The 19,322-nt window shown below is 46.3% G+C and overlaps 1 protein-coding gene across 1 annotated transcript in view; it reads right to left on the bottom strand.

The window, feature by feature from the left end:
• Positions 1 to 2,902: 2,902 nt before the first annotated feature.
• PMP22 (peripheral myelin protein 22) overlaps positions 2,903 to 19,322 on the bottom strand; it is a 28,333-nt gene continuing 11,913 nt past the window's right edge. The window contains exons 4-5 of the mRNA XM_028089052.2: positions 11,491 to 11,631; positions 2,903 to 4,234 (exon numbers count right to left, since the gene is read on the bottom strand). Coding sequence (XP_027944853.1) covers positions 4,071 to 4,234; positions 11,491 to 11,631 — 305 coding nt within the window. The 3' untranslated portion in view covers positions 2,903 to 4,070. The remainder of the gene's footprint in view (positions 4,235 to 11,490; positions 11,632 to 19,322) is intronic.

Here is a 19,322-nt window from a genome sequence, read left to right as displayed (position 1 = left end):
TAAAAACAAAATAATCCAAGATCTGCAAAGTGCAGAAGCCCAAGAAAATGAGGTATGCTTGTATTTAGTAACTGACTAGATTATTTTAGTGAGGTCTCTTTCCTCCCGACAGTGCTCAGCCTCTGATGTTGTTCCTCAGGGAGCCACAGCTGTGGAACGCTGTCACCCTGGGATGACAGGGGATTCAGTAGGCTTCTCTTTTTGTCTTTCCCAGACCACATCCCATGGTTGGACCCCATTGATTTACTGCTGGTTTTTCTATTGTTTTCAACAATGTCCTGGGTCATAAATTGATCTACCAATTAATCCAGTCAAACTCTAACTCCTTGGAAGGAATAGTTTCTGAAGCCAGGGCTTGATTTTTTTGTTCTGATCCCCGGAGGGCTCCTCCTACATGTATTATTCCCTTGTTGTCACCTGCAAACCAGCCAGCCTACAGCTCAGTTTGTTGTCTTAAATCTCCTCCCAATTGTCTTCCCCGAGAACCTCCGCTATTCTTGAGAGCACTTGAGGCTTGAACTTCTTCACTCTCTGGTGCAGATGTGGTCTGTTCCTGGGAAAGAGAGTAGAAATGATCTGTTTTGTGGATGTTTCTCCACCGAGGCAAAAATCTCTGAGCCAGGGCTCAGTGAGGTGGGTGTAGCTACACAGCAAAATACGATGCAGAATTTTGAAAGAATGCAACCGAGGTCATTGAAAATAATGAGGTATATGCTGATGTAGAAAGATCTCCAATGTATATCATTCAATGAAAAGAACACCGTGGTAGTAGTAGTTTGATCCCTTTGGTGTACATTTGTCAAACACTTAAATGGGTGTATACATGTGGGCATTGCCTTTTTTTGTGGAAGACACCATAAGCTATGTCTTATGGGTTATTTTTGGCAAGAGACTATGGGGAGGTGGGGAGCCTTTCCCGTGTTATTTTCCCCTCTAGATGTGTTTAGGATGTTATGATCCTAGATATATATTACTTTTTTTTTTTAATGCCAAAAGCATATCCTAGGGGGGGGAGATTTGGGCCACTTTTGCTTTTCTTCTTTATTCTTATGTATATAAATTTTTAATTGTTAGGTTAATGTTATAGAGGAAGGTTTGTGAAATGGAAGTGTACTTTTCATGAGTACAAGCTCATGAAGTGAGGCTCCTCGTTTTCCCAATTACCTATGTCTCATGTGCACCTGGTGGCCATCTTGCCACCTGACTCCATCTATCCAAGTCACAAGCAGAGTTAACCGATCACTATTGAAAACCTAGAAAGAGGAAAGCCCTCCTGGCAGAGCTGTTCAAAGACACAAGAGCATGAGGTGCCTGAAGGCAGCTTTATTCAGACCGTTGCTCCTCAAAATGTGGTCCATGGACCAGCAGCATCAGTGTCGCTTAAGCACAAATTGGAAATGACGAACCTCAGTCCCCATCCCAGACCTACTGAACCAGATCTGCATTTTATAGGATTCCCAGGTGATTTATTAGCACGCTGTCTGAAAAGCATTTGACAGGTTCCCGGCTTATCATCCCCTGCTATGCACTGTAATCACCTGCAGGGTCCTTTAAATCCATCAGGACAGGGTGGGTCCCAACATAGACAGAAGGAATCCACATCTGTGGGGTGGACCTTGCATGGGAGATTCTAATGTTGGGCCTGGGAATTCGAATTCCCCTTCAATTTGTAAATTGCAATACACCTCAAACATCGCATCTGTGATAACCACTGATTTACAGAGGGCTTTCTATCTAATGCTCACTATACTAAGCACTTTATACATTCCACCTCTTTCTATCTCTACAATCCCATAAACTTGGCATTGGCATGTTCATCTTACAGATGAGAAAATGGAATCTTAGAGTTGGTCTGTCCCTAGTCTCCTGTAGCTGGTAAGGGGCAGAGGGCAGGTTCAACCCAAGGAGCTTCATCTGTATGTTCTCCATTACAATATAGCTGTTTGCTTGCGCCTCTCATAAAATATTACCCTTTGTGCCTAAGAAGTATGTGATCCTAGGGGCACCTGTGTGGCTCAGTTGGTTAAGCATCCAACTCTTGATTTCGGCTCAGGTCATGATCTCAGGGTCATGAGATTGAGCCCGGTGTTGGGTTCCGTGCTCAGTGCGGAGTCTGCTTGAGATTCTCTCTCTCTCTCCCCCTCTGCCCCTCTCTCCACTCGTGCTGTCTCTCGATTTCTCTCTAAAATAAATAAATTAAATCTTAAAAAAAAAAAAGTACGTGATCCTTTCTTGATCTCTGGCGCCCAGTTCAGCGTAGATACCCAATGAGAATTGGAGCAACTTTGAGGGCATCACAAGCTTGATGTTTGGACGTGTGCAATATAACATCAATGGGTAAAAATATCTATGGGTGAGACGCGGGCCAGGGCAGTCCAGAACCCTGGCCCTAGATGACACATGCCTGTGCCCTCCCTCAGGACCCCATCAGGAACTTAGTTGATGCCTACTAATGTTTTATCTGAAAGCCTGGCCTCCCGTCATCACCATGCAGACTTTCCGCCATAATATACCTCCCCTTCTTTGACAGGTTAGGGGTCTGTGCTGCTCATGCCAACCTTCCCCATATGTTAGGTGAACGCATGACATGCTTCCGCGGCCCCCCATGCGGTTCATCAGCAAAGAGAGCACGAGAGAGGGTTGAGCTAAACAAACACTCAAGTCCCTTCCAGCCCCATTTACGGTTTCTGTTTCAGCTATAATTCCTGGTCCTCCCCAGTGAGCAGACATCTGCACAGGCTTATGGAAGGCACGATGTGCTCCCTGTCACCTGTAAGAAAGCCAAAATGCAACCTAGACCACAAGTTCAACCTTGCTTTCCGCCAAAGTGCTTCTTCCCTCCGCTCTGAAAGGCACCTCCCCACCCACGTCGAAGTCCCCACAAAATCCCAAGAGAGATCAGTGAGTTACTCTGATGTTTATTTTAATGCATCTTAGTCCACACAGTTGGTATAAAATCAGAAAAAGCAAAGCCAAAAAAAAAAAAAAAGGTCTGGAGTCTTAGCATCAGAAGGGCACCGTATATACATCTACAGTTGGTGGCCAGTACGAGTCATTGCCAGACAGTCCTTGGAAGCAGAGAACAGTCTAGACCCAGCTGAGCCCTGGGAATGCACAGTCCCAGGCAGGGGGGCGTCTAGAGGCTTGTCCCGATGCTCCGACCGTAAGAAGAATGTGGGAGCGATAAAAGCTGTGTTTATTATTTCTTTATTATTGTAATAACTGCAGCCTAGCTAGGTACAAAAGCAGTTATAAACCATTTATAGTACAGAGAATTATTCAGGTCTCCATTCTACTTTATGTCGTAAAATCGTTAATTGAATTTCCAGTGAGTAGTTTAGATGATTAGTGATAATAAGGAATGGTAAATACATAGCACCATTTCATAGGTTTGTTGTCACCGATTTCTCATCTCGACGTGTGACTGAGACACCCACCGTCAAGGGCAAGTATTCCAAGGCCACAAGCCATGTTTTTGCCGAGGGCTCCAGTTTGGGGGTTTTGTCCATGTGAGTGTGAGGCTTCGCACGTAGGTGTGGGCGGTGCCCATCTCTGTGCGAGATGCACTGGGTCACCCACAATTTAAGGGCTTTTGGCCATTCGGAGTTTCTACCCATACTTTGGTTTTCTAATGAGGTGGAGTGGAAGGGAGGTATCTTCTTTCAGATAAAAGGGAAGGGGCAAGACGGAGTTATTTCATGTCCGGGCAAAACAAAGAGAACGAAAAACAGAACAAAAATACTGAGCTCGATTACACGGTTAGGATGTAAAGTTCCTTAGCTACTTCTTTAGGATTCAACACAAGGCTGATGGTCAACATAAAAAGCAAACAATACTATGTACATATATGTAAAAAGTGTTATAAATAGGTTTATAAACCATAGATATTATATACATCTTCAGTCAACACTAACCCCCCCTTCAACTGCTTTCTGTTTGGTTTGGTTTGAGTTTGGGTTTTTTGACTAGCTCTTTTTTTTGTCTTTTTGTCTTTTTTTCTTCTGGTTTCTGGTTTCCTTCCTCCCTTCCCCTATGTATGCTCAGTGCCTCAGACCAGCTGTCTGGGAGCCTCATTCGCGTTTCCGCAAGATCACGTATATGACACCGCTGAGCAGGGCCAGGGGGAAGGCCACCCAGGCCAGGATGTAGGCGAAGCCATAGGAGTACTCAGAGTTGAAATGCCATTCCGGGTGCCTCACCGTGTAGATGGATGCTGCGCTCATCACGCACAGACCTGGGGAAAGAGAGGGACAAGTAGAGGGAGGGAGAGGTGACAGAGAGGGGTCCCCTGTCCACCACCCCCAGTGCGGATCCCGTGGGACCCTGGGTACCTGCTCTTGACTCACACACACTCACACGCACACACCCCAGGTCACCCAACCTTTGGCAGACAACAAACACTGTGCAAGAAGAGTGTATCTGATTCTGGAAGGAATCTTCTCCCAGATTGAGAGGAGGGGTCTCAAAGATCTAGAAACACGGGAAGCGATCTGTTCTCTGGTTCTGATCTATGTGACCCAGACCAGCATTTCCACAGTCCCTTGTCATCTTTTCTGCCCCATCTCTGTTCCTTTAACTGTCACCAATTCCTAGTTGACAGCAAGAATTTGGGCTGCAAGATAAACCTTGCTAGCTCTTTCCAAGGAGGTTTGGGTGTGGGAGCCCCTGGAAATCTATGAACAGCTCTACAAATGGGTGGTGGCCTCATCTGAACCAGGAAATTGAAATGACACTCTGCCATTACCTGAGTCATGCGAGGACCAGAGCACTGGGCTCCAGGCAGAACCCAGGGCCCCTTAGCAGGACTGCCATGGAACAGGTCGAGTGATCCATGCCCTACGGGCATCGCTTAGGCATACAAAGGAATAGAGAGAGAGGAAAAAGAAGACGAGGAGGAAGAACAGGATATGAGTGGGAAGCAGAGGGAGGAGGAAACTATCATTGCACTTGGTTCCTTCCAACAGTTCCTGGTGCCCCCAAGGCTGGGGCTGAAGCCCAAAGAGGAGAGAAAGGTTATTGGATACACAGACAAATCCCCTGCCCACCTCTGCAGCCCTTTGGTGTGGGGAAGACAAGAAAAACCTCCACCTAGGGGCTCTTGAAGCAGGCAAGTTCAAGAGTGATGGCCAATGCCCGCAATGGCAGTCGGCATCCCCCTGCAGGGAGGGGTCCAGTGATGTCAGCACCCCAGCCCAGAGCTGCACAAAGCCCGCTCTGTTCCTTCTGTTCCCTCCTGAAAACAGGGTCTGTGAGAGGCTCTGAGTGACTCTATTATAAATCCAGCATGCTCTGCGGGATTCCTGTGGTTCCAAAGCTCCCAATGCCCCAGACCACCTACATTTAACCTCACTGCTATTTGGGCTGCCATTCTGCGGGACACTGCAACTTTGTTTGAACAAAGTGCATTAAGTGGGAATACGTTACATTCACCACCCTGATAAGACTGTCCTTCTCCAAGTCAGAGAAGAAAACTCCCACGCGGTTGGCCCCAGCTGAGAACATGCTTTATTTGCCCTGAGGCCGTGATCCCCAATTCTCTTCCCCCCCTCCCCACGCCCCCATGACTCACCTCGGCGAAGTGCAAATCTGTGTCTTTAAGAAAGACTGAGGTCTCTGGGGCAATACTGACCTACCTAACGAGGGCAGGGCTACGAGATGAGAAATGTGACCGAGGGAACAGCGTGCAAAAAAAGGCCAGGCTGATGCTTGGCACGCCGGGAAGGCTTCCAAATGGGCCATGCGTCTACCTGGCCACCACATGAAAAAAGGCCACGGGGAGCTGTGTAGACCAGCCGTGCCCCGATTTCACTGGCAAAGAGCGAACATTCTATCTGTGACCAAGAGGGACAGAGGAGGCAGGATTCACAAGTATAGTGACTATGTAGATGGCCTAGTTTATATGAAACTTGCCTGAGGAGCATCTCAGAAGCCAATGAACTGGAGCTTCGCCACGATCAGCAATGAGCAGAGATACTTTACAAAGTCAAGTATGGAGAGTGGATACACGCTTTGTAATTACTGTCGTCGGGAGACTGATGTTTTAGGGAATATGTTATCACAAGGCTGCCTGGCTGTATAGCATTACAGGTACACTGGGATATAGGGTAGTTGATGCCACACCGTAGTCCCGAAAGATGTCCCCGTAAGTGGGTGGGAACTTGCTTCCTCACCCATCAGTAGGTGGGGGCGCAGGGATGAAGGCCCCCTATGGGGAAGGTGAGTGCGGTTGCTGCTGCACCAGCAGCCTTGTACCTTCCTTCCCCACGGACGAGCAGTCTGTGCTCTGGGAGTGATGGGGATGCCCCGGCAGGGGCCTGAGTCCGGAAGGGTAGTCAGCTGTCAGTGGCAGCCCCGGACCCCATCCAGACAACATTCGAGAGTTTCTCGCTGTCAGGATGGCTGGATCTGCAACCAGCCCCTTAAAGCCCCCTTGAAGAGGAGGCCTCAAGCCCCCTTCACAGCAATAATGACCACGGGTGAGCGATCAGAGCCCAGAACCTTTAGAAGGGAGCAACCAAGGGGCCAAAGGCGAAGCAAGAAATGGAGGGAAGTCTCAAAACGTCCTTATCTCCATTCTGTTTGGCTCTGAACACGTGTAATGAGTGCCTAGTGTGTGCAGGCACTGTTCTGGCTACTGAGGGCACCAAGATGGATAAGACACGGCCCCTAGCTTCAGGGCGGAGTGTCATTCAGCAGCAGACATGTCCACAGAAACTTCCGATATGGTCTGACATGATTTCAAGAGAGGGAGATGCTCTGACAGGATGGACAGGCATGGAGTCCAAACTGGGGGGCCCAGGGAAGCCTGACAGGGCAGACGGTGCTCGACCCGAGTCTACAGGGTGTGGACAAGGTAGTCAGGGGAAGCGGGTCCTGACAAGGATCTCCCTTGACAGGGGGACGGCAGTGTGTGGGGAGGCTGGGAGTCCTGAATGGCACGCTGAGGAAGTTGTGGTGGGAAGCACATCTTCAGCAGAGGGGAAACATGATCCGAGGTGTGTTTTAGAAAGATCTCTCTGGCAGCAGCGTGGGAAATGGATTTCGGGGTAGCGACAAAACAGGGGACGGGAAGGCGCCCGAGGTGGCTTTTGCATGAGGGTAGTGGTATTCATGAGGACAAGAAGAGAACAGAAGTGGACACAATGTCCACACAGGGTGGACTGGGTCTGGGGTAAGGGAGAGAGGGGACACCCCCCTCGCCTCCCCGGCATGGCCCCCTGATGGGCTAACTTAGCTCACCAGGGAAACAGGGATGTCCGGAGAGCCGGGAGGAGTGAGCAGTCAACAGAACTGAAAGGAGTGGAGGGACTCTGCCAGTGACATCAGGGAGTTATATCAGTGACCTCCGCAGAAGCCGCTCATTCGAAAACCTGGAGCGGAAGCCAGAGGGAAGTTGGCTAGAAAGTCAATGGTGCCTCATGGTGTTGGTTGGAGGAGTGAGTGACTCTGAGTCACCCCACCTGGTCCTGAGCATCATGAGGTGGGGCAGAAAGAGGCTGGAAGGTCCCTTCCTCTGAAAGCATTGGGCTCTCTGTCTGACCTATGCAGAACCTTCTCTGTGCTGCTGGTCTGATTTCCGATTTCAGCATCTAAGTGACCCTCACTGCCTCGAAAGCCACCCACTGCACTCCTGGATTCCGACCTGGGCTCGGCCAGGGCAACATCTGGAACGGTTCGCTGCGAAGGGGGGGGGTCCCCTTAATGTGGCACCTGGCTGCCAATGGCCTTTGAGCCACTCGGAAGAGGGAGGGCACTGTGCTTTTTTATTCATCCCCCAAAGTCTTTTGTTCTAAAGCCCGACGTCTGTATCAGTCTGTTTCACAGAAGAAACAGAACAAACAGAAACACTCACTCAGGAGTCTCCTTTTACCGTCTTCTCTGTTTTTAGTAATCACAATAAATAGTAACTACACATGTGACCCGTGTTTGATTCTGCCAAGGGAATACAATTACCCAGTCATCCAACAAGTGGGTTATTCAGGGACTTCTATGTGGTGTGCCTGGAGCTCGGTGCTGGGTGTTAAGTAGTGAAATATAAATCCAAACACGGGGCTCTGTCTTTCAGGTCGGTATCTCTATGAATTTCTTGATGCTTTTTTCATCAAGTGCAACCCAGCCCAGCAGACGTAGGATCATGGTAACCACTGTCTGAGAACAGGGCGGTACCAGTTCTGAAAATAAAAAAGACTCCAAAATCCAGGGAGAGGATCAGAATGGCTCTTCTCTAAGAAGGGGGTTTAGAAGAATCTGTGGCTCACGAGTGGGATGAGTCTTTGGCAGAGAAATTCCTAGAGGACCTTACAGTGGGATTAGGGACAGTGTGATGGCTACACCAACAGTTCCCAACCCTGGATGAACATCAGAGTCATCCAGGGAGCAGCCCCACCCAAGAGCTTTCCAGGGATGAAGCCTGAGCACTGGCATTTTTTTTTTTAAAGCACCCTCTTTTTAAAAAGGTGATTAAAAAAAAAGATTTAATTATTTATTTGAGGGGGAGGGGCAGAGGGAGCAGGAGAGAGAATCCCAAGCAGGATCCCTGCTGAGCACAGAGCCTGACACGGGGCTCGATCCCACGCCCCTGAGATCAGGACCTGAGCCGAAACCAAGAGTCAGACGCTCAACTGACTGAGCCACCCAGGCGCCCCTAAAGAGGTGATTCTGATGTACAGCTAAGATTGAAAAGCAATGAACTGGATGGAGCCTCTTGACACATCTCCAGGAAGCAGCCAACCTAAGAAGTATGTAATCAAGGGAAGACAGCTCTTCAATGTGAGACTTATGGCTTATTATGAAAAGCAGAAGGGGATGAGTCAGCAAAGCAGGCGGACCGATAAGCACCCGCAGACGTGTAATCTAGAGCAAGCAGAGACGGCTCCTAAAGCTACAGTCAGCCCCAAGAGCCCCCCACACCTTGTACCTGCCTTTCCCGCACACTCATGTGTATGATCTATGAAGACTGCAGCTGGGCCCTCCAAAGGAGAGCGAGGCAAAGACAGTGCAGCCCAAAACAGCCACCTGGGAGACTCTGAAGATTTTCCAGTGGCTTCCACTTAAAATGCTTCGGTGCGGGGCACCTGGGTGGCTCAGTCGGTTAAACGTCTGCCTCGCCTCAGGTCATGATCCCGGGGTCCTGGGATCCAGCCCCGCATTGGGCCTGCTTCTCCTTCTCCTCCCTGCTTGTGCTCTTTGTCTCTCTCTCTCTCTCTCTCAAATAAATAAATAAAATCTTTAAAAAAGATAATAAAAACTTAAAAAAAAATGAAGAACCAAGGGAATCTCTAAGGGAAGCCCCTTCCTCTTTTAGTCCTCAACTTGGGTGGCAAAACCCTACAGAGCAAGTTCAAATGCAACATTCTGGAGAGCCTGTGATGACCAGAGGACTCACTTTCAGCTCACATGAACTGGAGTTCAAGTTAGGAACAGAATATTCTTTGGGCTTATAGATTACGACCACTCCTGTGGCTCGACATGGCTAATTCAAGACAACTTCTTGTTGGAATAGGGGCCGCCAGGCTGACAAACTGATAAACTGAAAACTGGATCCCATGAGAGATAAGAAGCTACATGCAAAGAGGAAGAATGAAGAATAAATCATGTGCTTTTAGACTTAGCAGGTTTTTTTTTTATAGCAGAATTCTAACGGGCTTGCATTGAGTTCAGAGGAGATTCAGAACAGGACGGGTTAGCAAATACATGTTGGAAAAGCAGAGTTTCTGCCTTGGATTTTGGGTTCCGTGGCAATTTTGGTGGATTCTGCATCTCTAACGATCAGGAGGTTCCTAACTAAATATTGAGACCATGTAGAATGCATTCTGTTGTTCTTGTGTGGGCTGGGCAACCTTGGGTACTCATGACACTCTCCTGGTCTCAGTTTATTTATCAGTAAAGTAACACACTGGGGCAGGTCAAATATAAACATTTGATGAAAGTTCTGGTTCCTAAGTCTGGATTGTTTTATCTCGAGGACACATCCATTGATGCAACAAGTATGATCATCATTTGGCTTGATATCAAACTGTAAATGGTGAGCCGAAAAAGAAGTCCCAGAATACATTCTAGTTTTGCATATGACTTCTGGAAGCGGAGTGACTAATGATAACTCTGCTTCTAATATACCTAGGCATGATATCTTACTCCATAATTTGTGATTTAACAAAACTGGCAACACTCCAGTATACCAAACCTGTCTTGGTATAAAAAAACCATGCAAGTAGCAAAGCACTATTCGGTTTTGAAATCCTCAAATGGTACATAATGAAATGAAATGCTGTGTTTGAGGATTTAATGAGAAGTAACTGTCCAGTCTAATTCCTTCTTCCAGGAAAGGGTAACTCTCTGGCTTCTAGAAAAGGTCATCAACATTCAACCTCAGGCTGTGCCTTAACATACAGCCATGTGTAAGCCATTATACCCCCACATCCATCCATCCATCAAGGACATGCGGGCTGTTTTCAACCCTCCAATGATGCTCCTGAGCACAGGGTGGTGATTCAGCACCATGGACATTCCGACAACCAACCAAGAGATAGCGTAGCCCTTTGCCTACTCAGCCAGACACTAAAACATCTCACAGTACATATGGTATATATGGAGTTTGTGACTTATTAACATGGATTCTAGGAGCCACCACCCCAACTGCCTCTTACTTCTCTCTAGTGCTTGCTGACTCAGTCAACTGGTAGTCAACAGACAGAAGAAGGGTAAGTGTCAATGAAGGAAGACATTGCTCAGAATCTAGAGACAAAGTTGGAAGATGTCACCCTCTATAACAGAAGCTTCTCAGACTCTGTATGTTGTACATATGGATAACATCCAGCGGGGGGACGTGAAGGCAGTTTAAGGAGGAGTTGAAGGAGACCTCTCGTGTGTTGTCATGGCCCTATGTTTGGAAATGATGGCATATTACACAGGGGTGCCAAAATGAAGATACCTGAGGATGACAATAGTAAATCAAAGCCCACCGGAAGCCTGGAGGGGGAGTAAAGGAGAGTAAGAATTCACCATGGCTTCATCACTGCTTAGAGGGAGGAGACACAAGCTCAGCAGCATATCGGGGCCCCTTCCCATGCCCAAGCAGGGATAGTTCCTCGGGGCATAACATAATGTACGACGATACGCCCTCAAAACTGGCCTTGGTCCTACTGATACTCTTGGCATTCACCTCTGATTATGTCTCCAGATTGTAGCTTCGTTCCTGGTGACAGGTCTGGCTGGGTTAGGGACCTTCCTTCCAGAGCCCCTAAGTCTTATTTCCTATGGATCTCGTTCCATGGCGTAGTGGAGAGTTCCCAAATTCTAAGGTGTAGGTACACACACTCTCACACACACACACACACACACACACACACACACACACCCCTTCCAAAACCATCCAAGGTACAGACTCACAAACATCAGTCCTTCCGGGGCCATGTCCCTCTACTGACTGATCATTCACCAGCCTTGGACAGGCACAGTCTCCACAGGAACTGGATATCATCTCCAACTTACCAGCAAGGATTTGGAAGACTCCGGTGATGTAAAACCGGCCCCCTTTGGTGAGGGTGAAGAGCTGGCAGAAGAACAGGAACAGGGACAGAACACTGAAGATGATGGACAGGATCATGGTGGCCTGGACAGACTGCAGCCATTCTGGAGGGGAGAGACACCAGGTTAGGAAAAGCCCGCCAGGGCTGGGGGAGGGGCTGTGCCATGAGGAACATGGCGCCCGGCGCACCGTGACCCCTAAAACCCACAGTCCTCCCAGGTGGCAGAAGCCCTCTTTCATGAGCAGAACTCACTTGTATAATTCACTTGTATAATACCTACTTAATTGTGGTCCTTTTGAGAAAGGGCTGTACAAACACCGCACCAGTCCCACTACTAAGAGTTAAACTCAAGTTAAAATATATTGAACTCGTTCCCAGGCTTTTTGCCAAATGTGTTACTCCCACATAAGTACACGTGTTAAAGAGGGTCTGAGCCCCACCCACTGCCTTCTCTCTTCTTGCCCTCAAAGGGCTTTCAAGGGCTTGCTTATTGGAACCCCTGTATTCCAAGAATAATTTAAAATCACTGTTCAAAATATCAGCATCCCCCAAGGAGAGATAGGGATCGTGAGGATGGTTGGGAAGAACAAACAGTATTGATGCCAAAACCAATTTTGTAGTAAATTGGAAGAAAATGCTGATGGAGAAGAGCGAGCTATGAAAATCCATTTGCTCGGCCAAGCTCTATCTTGGTCAGTCGTAACCCCAGTCATGAGCCTCAGCACAGAGCGCTCTGTGCTTAGGCAAATCGCCAGGTGGGATGCTGGGATTCTACTTCCGCAGCTTGGTTGAACCCCCCAGCTTGGGATAAAATCCCCAAGCTTCCAACTGAAATGCAGGCAGAAAAGGGAGTTCTGTAGTTCACCGTCTACTGCAAAAGAATGTCGTCTCAGGAGGGAAGGGAGAAGAAGACACAGCATGGGCTCAGCACTACAGAGGGAACCTAAGGTGTCCCCCTAGGAGAGCTGTATTTGGCTTTGCCCACTTGTCACCCGCGTCCTTTCCTCCAAGTGCCAAAGAATCACTGGGGTGGGTGCTGCTCTAAACAAGGCAAAGCAACTGGGGAAGCCACAGGGCTTTATCCTCTCAGCCCAGTAACTGAGTAGTGTGCAAAAGCTTTGAGAAATGCATCGATGCTTAACACAGTACTCCAAGCTATGAAATCTGCATGACTTTTAATCAACCACTGAATATGATGAACGTCGTTTGAGTCACAAGGAGATCACGGCAGAATTTTAAGGGCGCTGGCGGGGTTAACTGAAGAAATGTCGGAGATCCATTAATCCAGCTCCTTTGTACTGAAAGAGACTTCCGGAGATGTTCTGATGAGCCCAACAGGCAAGGCCAACTCTGGGAGGCCCTTGATTCCAGCCTAGTATTCTTTCCACTGTGACAGAACATTTGTTCCTTTTATGTTTTCAATGTCTTTGTCAATTAAGGTAAGAAAATGATGTCCCAGGTAGTGAGCCATCCTGACTTCATTTTTTATATACCTCTTCATTAAATCTGTCTTTCTCCAGCCCTAGTAATTCCTCTAGGGGAGCAGTCTGCAATAAAGTTAATGTTGCCGTAATGCTATTTTTTCAAAAGTAAACCAATTATCTGGTGCTCTGGTAGGTGAGGCTGGAAACATAAAGATACATGAGACCCAGATCCAGAACGAAAACAGTGATTGAGTTTTTTGGCTGGGAAACGTTCTTCCGGGTACACCCTCCCAGGCAGAGTGGCTGGGGCAGATGACAATCTGGATTTCCTCCTCCAATTCTGAAACCTTTACCTTACTCTTTACCTCCCCTACCACTAACAACAGACTTCACATTTAGAGAAAACTCAAAATCTTTGACGCTAAATCTACAGGAATAGGAAAAATCCCTTAGACTTAGAAATGCAACTAAAGCCTTCTTAAAACTTCTTCTACCAATAATTTGAACTTGAGTCCCAACGCCATTACAATGGAGTTATTTTGCCATAAGGTGTCCAATCAGATCAGAATTAGGGGGTCAAGGAAGTTTTTATTCAATGGGCATTTATTTGCTGAACACTTACTATTTTGAGGCCGGCTCTCTGGTAAGCCCTGGGAATACAATGTTGAAGAAGGTTTTCAACCATAAGTACAAATAAATAAAATACAGACATGAAGATAGTAAATCCAACTACATCATCAATCACAATATATGTAAATGGGTTCAAGTCACTCGTGAGAAGATGAAGAATTTCACCTTGAATTACATAATTCCCACTGATAGTCTGAAACAAGAGATACACCTAAAACAAACAACAGTGGAAAATTGAAAGATTTTAAGAAGAGGTGGCAGGCAAATACTAACCAAAAAAAAAGTAAGTATAGTAATAATAGCATCAGACAACACAGAATTTAAATTGAAAAAGATGAAAGGAGGCAAAGAGGGATACTTCATAGTGAGGAAAGACCCAGTTGACCACAAAGAAATGCTAGTCGTAAACCTTTATGCCTATAAAATAACATGGCCCAGAAAAAGTATAAAGTAAAAGATAATTGGGAGAAGAAACTGACAAAGTCACAATCATAGTGAAAGGCCTTAGCATACCTCTCTCAGAATAAACAAGTAACTAAAAAAAATACAGTAGCAGAGAGATTATGGATAACAAGATTCACCACTTCAATTTAGTAGATATATAGAAAATTTGTGTCCATATAACAAAGAGCATGAATTATTTTCAAACGTACAAGGAACAGTCTTACACGCTATGTATTAGGCGACAAGTAAATCTCAATAAATCTCAAAGGAAGCAAAAGTGATACAGGCATAAATCGAGGCGAACAGAAAGTAGGAATGAAAAACAAACTGGCCAAAATAAGATTGGAAATTTAAAAATAGTATTTGGACAAAGAAATCAAGATGAGAACTAAAACTTTCTTCAGCAGAGGTTGGGATTCAGAGAGTCGTCAACGTCAAATCTATGGGCGGTGGTCCAAGCCATACTCTCAGTGGAAAATGTACGCCCTTAGAGCATGTACTAAAAAATACAAGTATTGGCAAAGAATGAACTAAACTTCCCACTTAAGAAGTTAGAAAAGGAATAATTAAACGGATCCAAAATGAACTGACTCATTACTGATGAGAGCAATTGTTAATAAAATTTAAAAAGGACAAAAATACAATTAATTAAAGAATCATGTTCTTTGGTGGGGGGTGCTCAGTAAGGCAGACAAATTTTATTAAAGCACATAAAAGAAGTGCTAAAGACATAGAAACATACTATGTTTCCAGATAGAAATACTCAAAGTCTTAAAGATGCCGTTTTCCCCCAAAGTAATGTACAAATTCGATGATATCCTAAATAATATCCCAACCGGAACTTGACAAATGCTTTAAAAATTTATCTGAGGGCCACTGGGTGGCTCAGGCACTTTAAGAATTTGCCTTCGGCTCAGGTCATGACCTCGGGGTCCTGGGCTTGAGCCCCGAATCGAATCGGGCCTCCCTGCTCAGCAGGGAGTCTGCTTCTCCCTCTTCCTCTGCTCTTCCCGCTGCTCGTGTGCTCTCACTCTCAAATAAATAAATAAAATCTTTAAAGAAGTAAAATAAAAAAATAAAAACTTATCTGAAAGACAATAAGTAATGATAGCCAAAACAATTTTTGAACCAAACACAAGAAGAAAAGACAAAAATACACAAACAAAAACAATGAGTCAGAACATCACCTACCAGATATCCAAATATAGATATGCAAAGCGTATATTTATATTATAAAGTTCTAGCAGTTCAAACAGTGTGGTATTAGCCATGAAAGAGAAATAAAACAATGGCACAGAACTAAGACTTTGGGAGTGTATCTGTGAATTCAGTATGTAACGAACATAACATATAAATCAGTAGAGAAAAAATACAACAGATACCAAGTGGGGATGGCTAGCCATTTGTCAAAAAAAGATCTCTAGCTCACATCATCCACAAAGTTCAATTCCAGATGCATCAAAAAGCTCAGTGTAGAATGATAAAGTCGTACAGACACGTGATTGACAAACGAGAAATAGGAATAGCCAATAAACATCTTTAATGGTGTGCAACCTCCTTAGCATCCAGGAAAATGCAAGTGAAATCCAGAAAGAATATGATGCCAATGTTTATCTATCAGATTTGCAAAAATCAAAAAGGTTGATAATGTCAACAGAGTACATGTATGAGAGATACCTCTAAACACCGTTCAGAGGAATGATTAATATAATTATCCTTCTGTGACCAGCAATTTGGCAGAATATATTTAAATTGTTAAATGCCAATAACATGACTCCACAATTTAATCACTACATCGTGGATAAATACTTAAACATATCCTCAAAGAGAAATGAATAAGGATTGCTCACTATACCATCACTCCCATGAGTGGAAATAAATTAGGGTAAATCCCTACGATGGAATATTTTTGCAACAGTGAAAAAGTCACGAGTTGGAAAATGAACAACCTCTGAAAGATCTCCAAGACAATGAAAAGACTAAGGCGTCCATACAACATGATGTCATTATGTAAATACACACCAAAAAAAAAAACTTTATAAATATGTGTAAATGTGCAAATACACGCATGAATATGCGTGTGCATGTTCACTGGAAAAAGAGCCAAAGATGTGCCAACTGATATCCACGGCTGCCCGCAGGAGCTGGAGCTAGATGGAGGAGAGTTTGGTCTTTGGTCAGTATCTGCATCGTCAGATTTATTTTTAATACGGAGAATACTTTCCTGTAACATCTGAATAATTAAAACTAACTTAAAAGATCACAAGGCAAAGCAGACATGGCAGTGCACAAGAAGGATTCCAAAGCTCAAAGAACAGCTGGAATCTGGACGGGACTGGTCTTCCACTTGCCGAGAGTCAAGGGACTTCTCCTGCCCTCCATCGCTATCAGATCAGAAGCTACATACGGGAAGGCCGGGGAGATAAAGAACGGAGCCAGGAGGTAGCAGTGTCCATCCTAGCTCCGACAGGCTGGCTGAATTATCCAGAAGGAAGCCCACGAGGTCCTGAGGAGATTCTGAAGTGCAGAGGACATTGCTCCAGAGCCAGAACCCTTCGCCTGGATTGGATTCGACCAGGAGCTCGGGGCATGGCAGGTGTTTGATCCCATGTGAGGACTCGAGCCAAGCCTGACTGCTGGCCAGCCAGGCACTCTACTCACCACAGCGCAGGGGATGGTTCTGCCACCTACTTCTGCTCACCACCGGCTTCACTTGCCACTTAGCATGTGTTCGGCCTTGAATTTCTCTTCTCTGACAGTGACATTGCAACTCTCTCGTAGGGCGATCGCAATGATCAAACTGATAGGAAAGCTCTACTGGAGGATGATACAAATCACCCCATTTTTTTAAAAAGCTGATGTTGAGGACCGGGGCAAATAAGCATTTACGGACTGTTGCAGGGTACAGTTTCTCCGGGGTAGATTTGGCTGGGTCACTCCGGTAATGACACATGGGGACCACAGTGTTCGCGCAAGCCACATGATTAGGGCACCAACCAGAACTCCGAAAGCATTTGCAAGTATTTGCAAATTATCTGGAAAGAGGCAGATTGTGACCATGTTAGGCTTTGGAGGTCAAAGGTAGGGTCTCCGTGGCCTCTCCTTGGTTTTGGCATCTTAGCACAAAATCGGTCTTAGTCAATATGTAAATGAATGGGTGGGGCCCACTCATCCAATAACGCCTGACTTACAAAATCAGGCGGTGGGCCAGATTTGGCCTACAGGGCATAGTGGCCAACCTCCGCTATCGCAAAGCAGGTCAGATGTCCATGATACCATTATTAGGGTAGAGAGACATCTGATGTAAGGGACGGAGCTCTCAATGACAAACCTGTTTTATATGGAGCAAACCTAACACGACACCAACATTCCAAGGGGCAAATCTGAGCTCCTCTCCGAGCCCCAGGGCAGGGAGACACTTTCTCTCCAGTTGCAAGTTTGTGATCATTCGCTGAGCCAGTAATGAGCACCCACAGTCATCCTCCAGGACCCACTCAGTGGCTGGCCCCAGGTGGATGCCTGGGTAAATATCTGTGGAATTCCCCGTGGAATTTTAATTTTAATCTCCAACCTTGGTGCAGAGCATAGGAATTAAACGCCCTAAAACTCTCTCTGCTGGCTCGGTTCTAATGAGAGTGCCAGGTCCAGGGGCTGCTGACAGCTTTTCTGACGTGGGCCATGGCTGCAGGCAGACCCAGCTCCCCCAGCAGATAAGCGCAAGCTTGAGTTTACTCGATGATCAAAGCTCGCCTCAAGGTCAGATTCCTGCTGCCGTGGCAGCTAAGCAGTGAAGGAAGGACATCTGCCCCCGCAGCTGTATTCTTAGCCCCGGCCTGCAGTCCAGTGAGCTACGGGCTCAGAGAGGATGAAGCTACTTTGAAATGTGCCAGATCATCTGGGGCCTTCCGCATCCTTCATTACCAGCACTGAGCCACCTGCCCCTCCCATCCCCGGCCCCGCGGGGACTCCGAGCGACTCCTAAAAGCTTTCTGACTCAATCAAGAGAATGGGTTTTCTTGGAAAGAAGAGGAAGGACAGGTGAGGGAAAGTCGGCATACATCGGGGAGGGCAGGAGAGAATAAAGCCTCGAAGAAAGAGACCATTGGAGGAGACGAAAAAAAAATCATAATTTAAAAAAAAAAAAAAAAAAGCACGGGACCAACAGGGCCTGGCTCCCCACCCTCAAACTGCCCCACCCACCTGCCATCACACACTGCCATTTTCCTTACTTCTGAGTAGGAATGTCATTCCAGGAATAGCTGACTTACCAAGAGGCCTCCATCCTCAACAATGTGGCCTTTAAAAGGCACTTACGCTTCGCCCACCAGCTGGAGCACGTGCCGGCCCCGGCGTGGGTCCCCCACCCCGGGGTGGGGGGGGCTTCAGCTTCATCCCCACCCAGACAAAGCTGACAGCTCTGAAGGGAGGTTCAGGTCTCAGGCTGGATACAAACCAGAGAGGGAAAGACCGTGGCCGGGAGCTCACAGAGCTCAGGAAGACCACATAGGAGGAGGCTCTTCCAACACATAATCGTAGAGGGCATATTAACCAGAGCAAAACCCACGAAAGAAACTTCACGTCAAGGTGTTTCAGCTAAACCTGACACAATCAGTCAATTAACCGCACTCCTAATTAACAGGCTTAGTGGTAGACACAGGAAGGAGTCTTTCAGAGTCTAACTTATATGTGTGGTTTGAAACCTACAGTCTTACTCTGCTAACTAGTCCTGGGGCTTGAAAAGGAAATATAATATATAATATAGGACAGAAGGTACCTGAAAATAGGAAGCTGCTGGAGGTTTCCTTTATTTTCCGGTTAAAAAACTCTAGTAACTAGAGGATCGGGTTAGGCTAGGCTGTGTTTCTCAAAGAATTGTTGCGGGACCGCTCAACCCACCGGCTGATTAAAAAAACAAAAACAGAGGGGATGGGTTCCACAGTCAAGTCCATTATCGTCCCACCTTGGATGTTAATTATAATGTGCAATGAAATACTAAAGGCTAAGGGAATTCTTGCCATATAAGAAGAAGCCTTCTTAACTTTCGAATTTTTATATTTTTCACACTGACTCATCAGAAAACCTTTTTGTTTTGTTTTAAGAACAGACCTCTTGGAACCACTGGGTTTGGCAGGAAAAATGGCAGTCGAGGACAGAAAGGCACTGTTTAAGAGCTGTACTGTCCGAGAGAGTACAGGGGATGAGGGGGGTGCCTGCGTTATTCTCAGGATCTTTGGGTTTGAAAGGCATTCTCCATATAATAATCACCATATGATCTCCATCTCCATATAATAATCAG

Source organism: Eumetopias jubatus, unplaced genomic scaffold (assembly GCF_037043125.1).
Source record: "Eumetopias jubatus isolate StellerSeaLion01/CBP00866 unplaced genomic scaffold, mEumJub1_p1.0 scaffold_10, whole genome shotgun sequence".
In the NCBI taxonomy this organism is placed as follows: Eukaryota; Metazoa; Chordata; class Mammalia; order Carnivora; family Otariidae; genus Eumetopias; species Eumetopias jubatus.
Note: the sequence above shows the minus strand (reverse complement) of the source record. Positions and strands in the feature narration are given on the sequence as shown.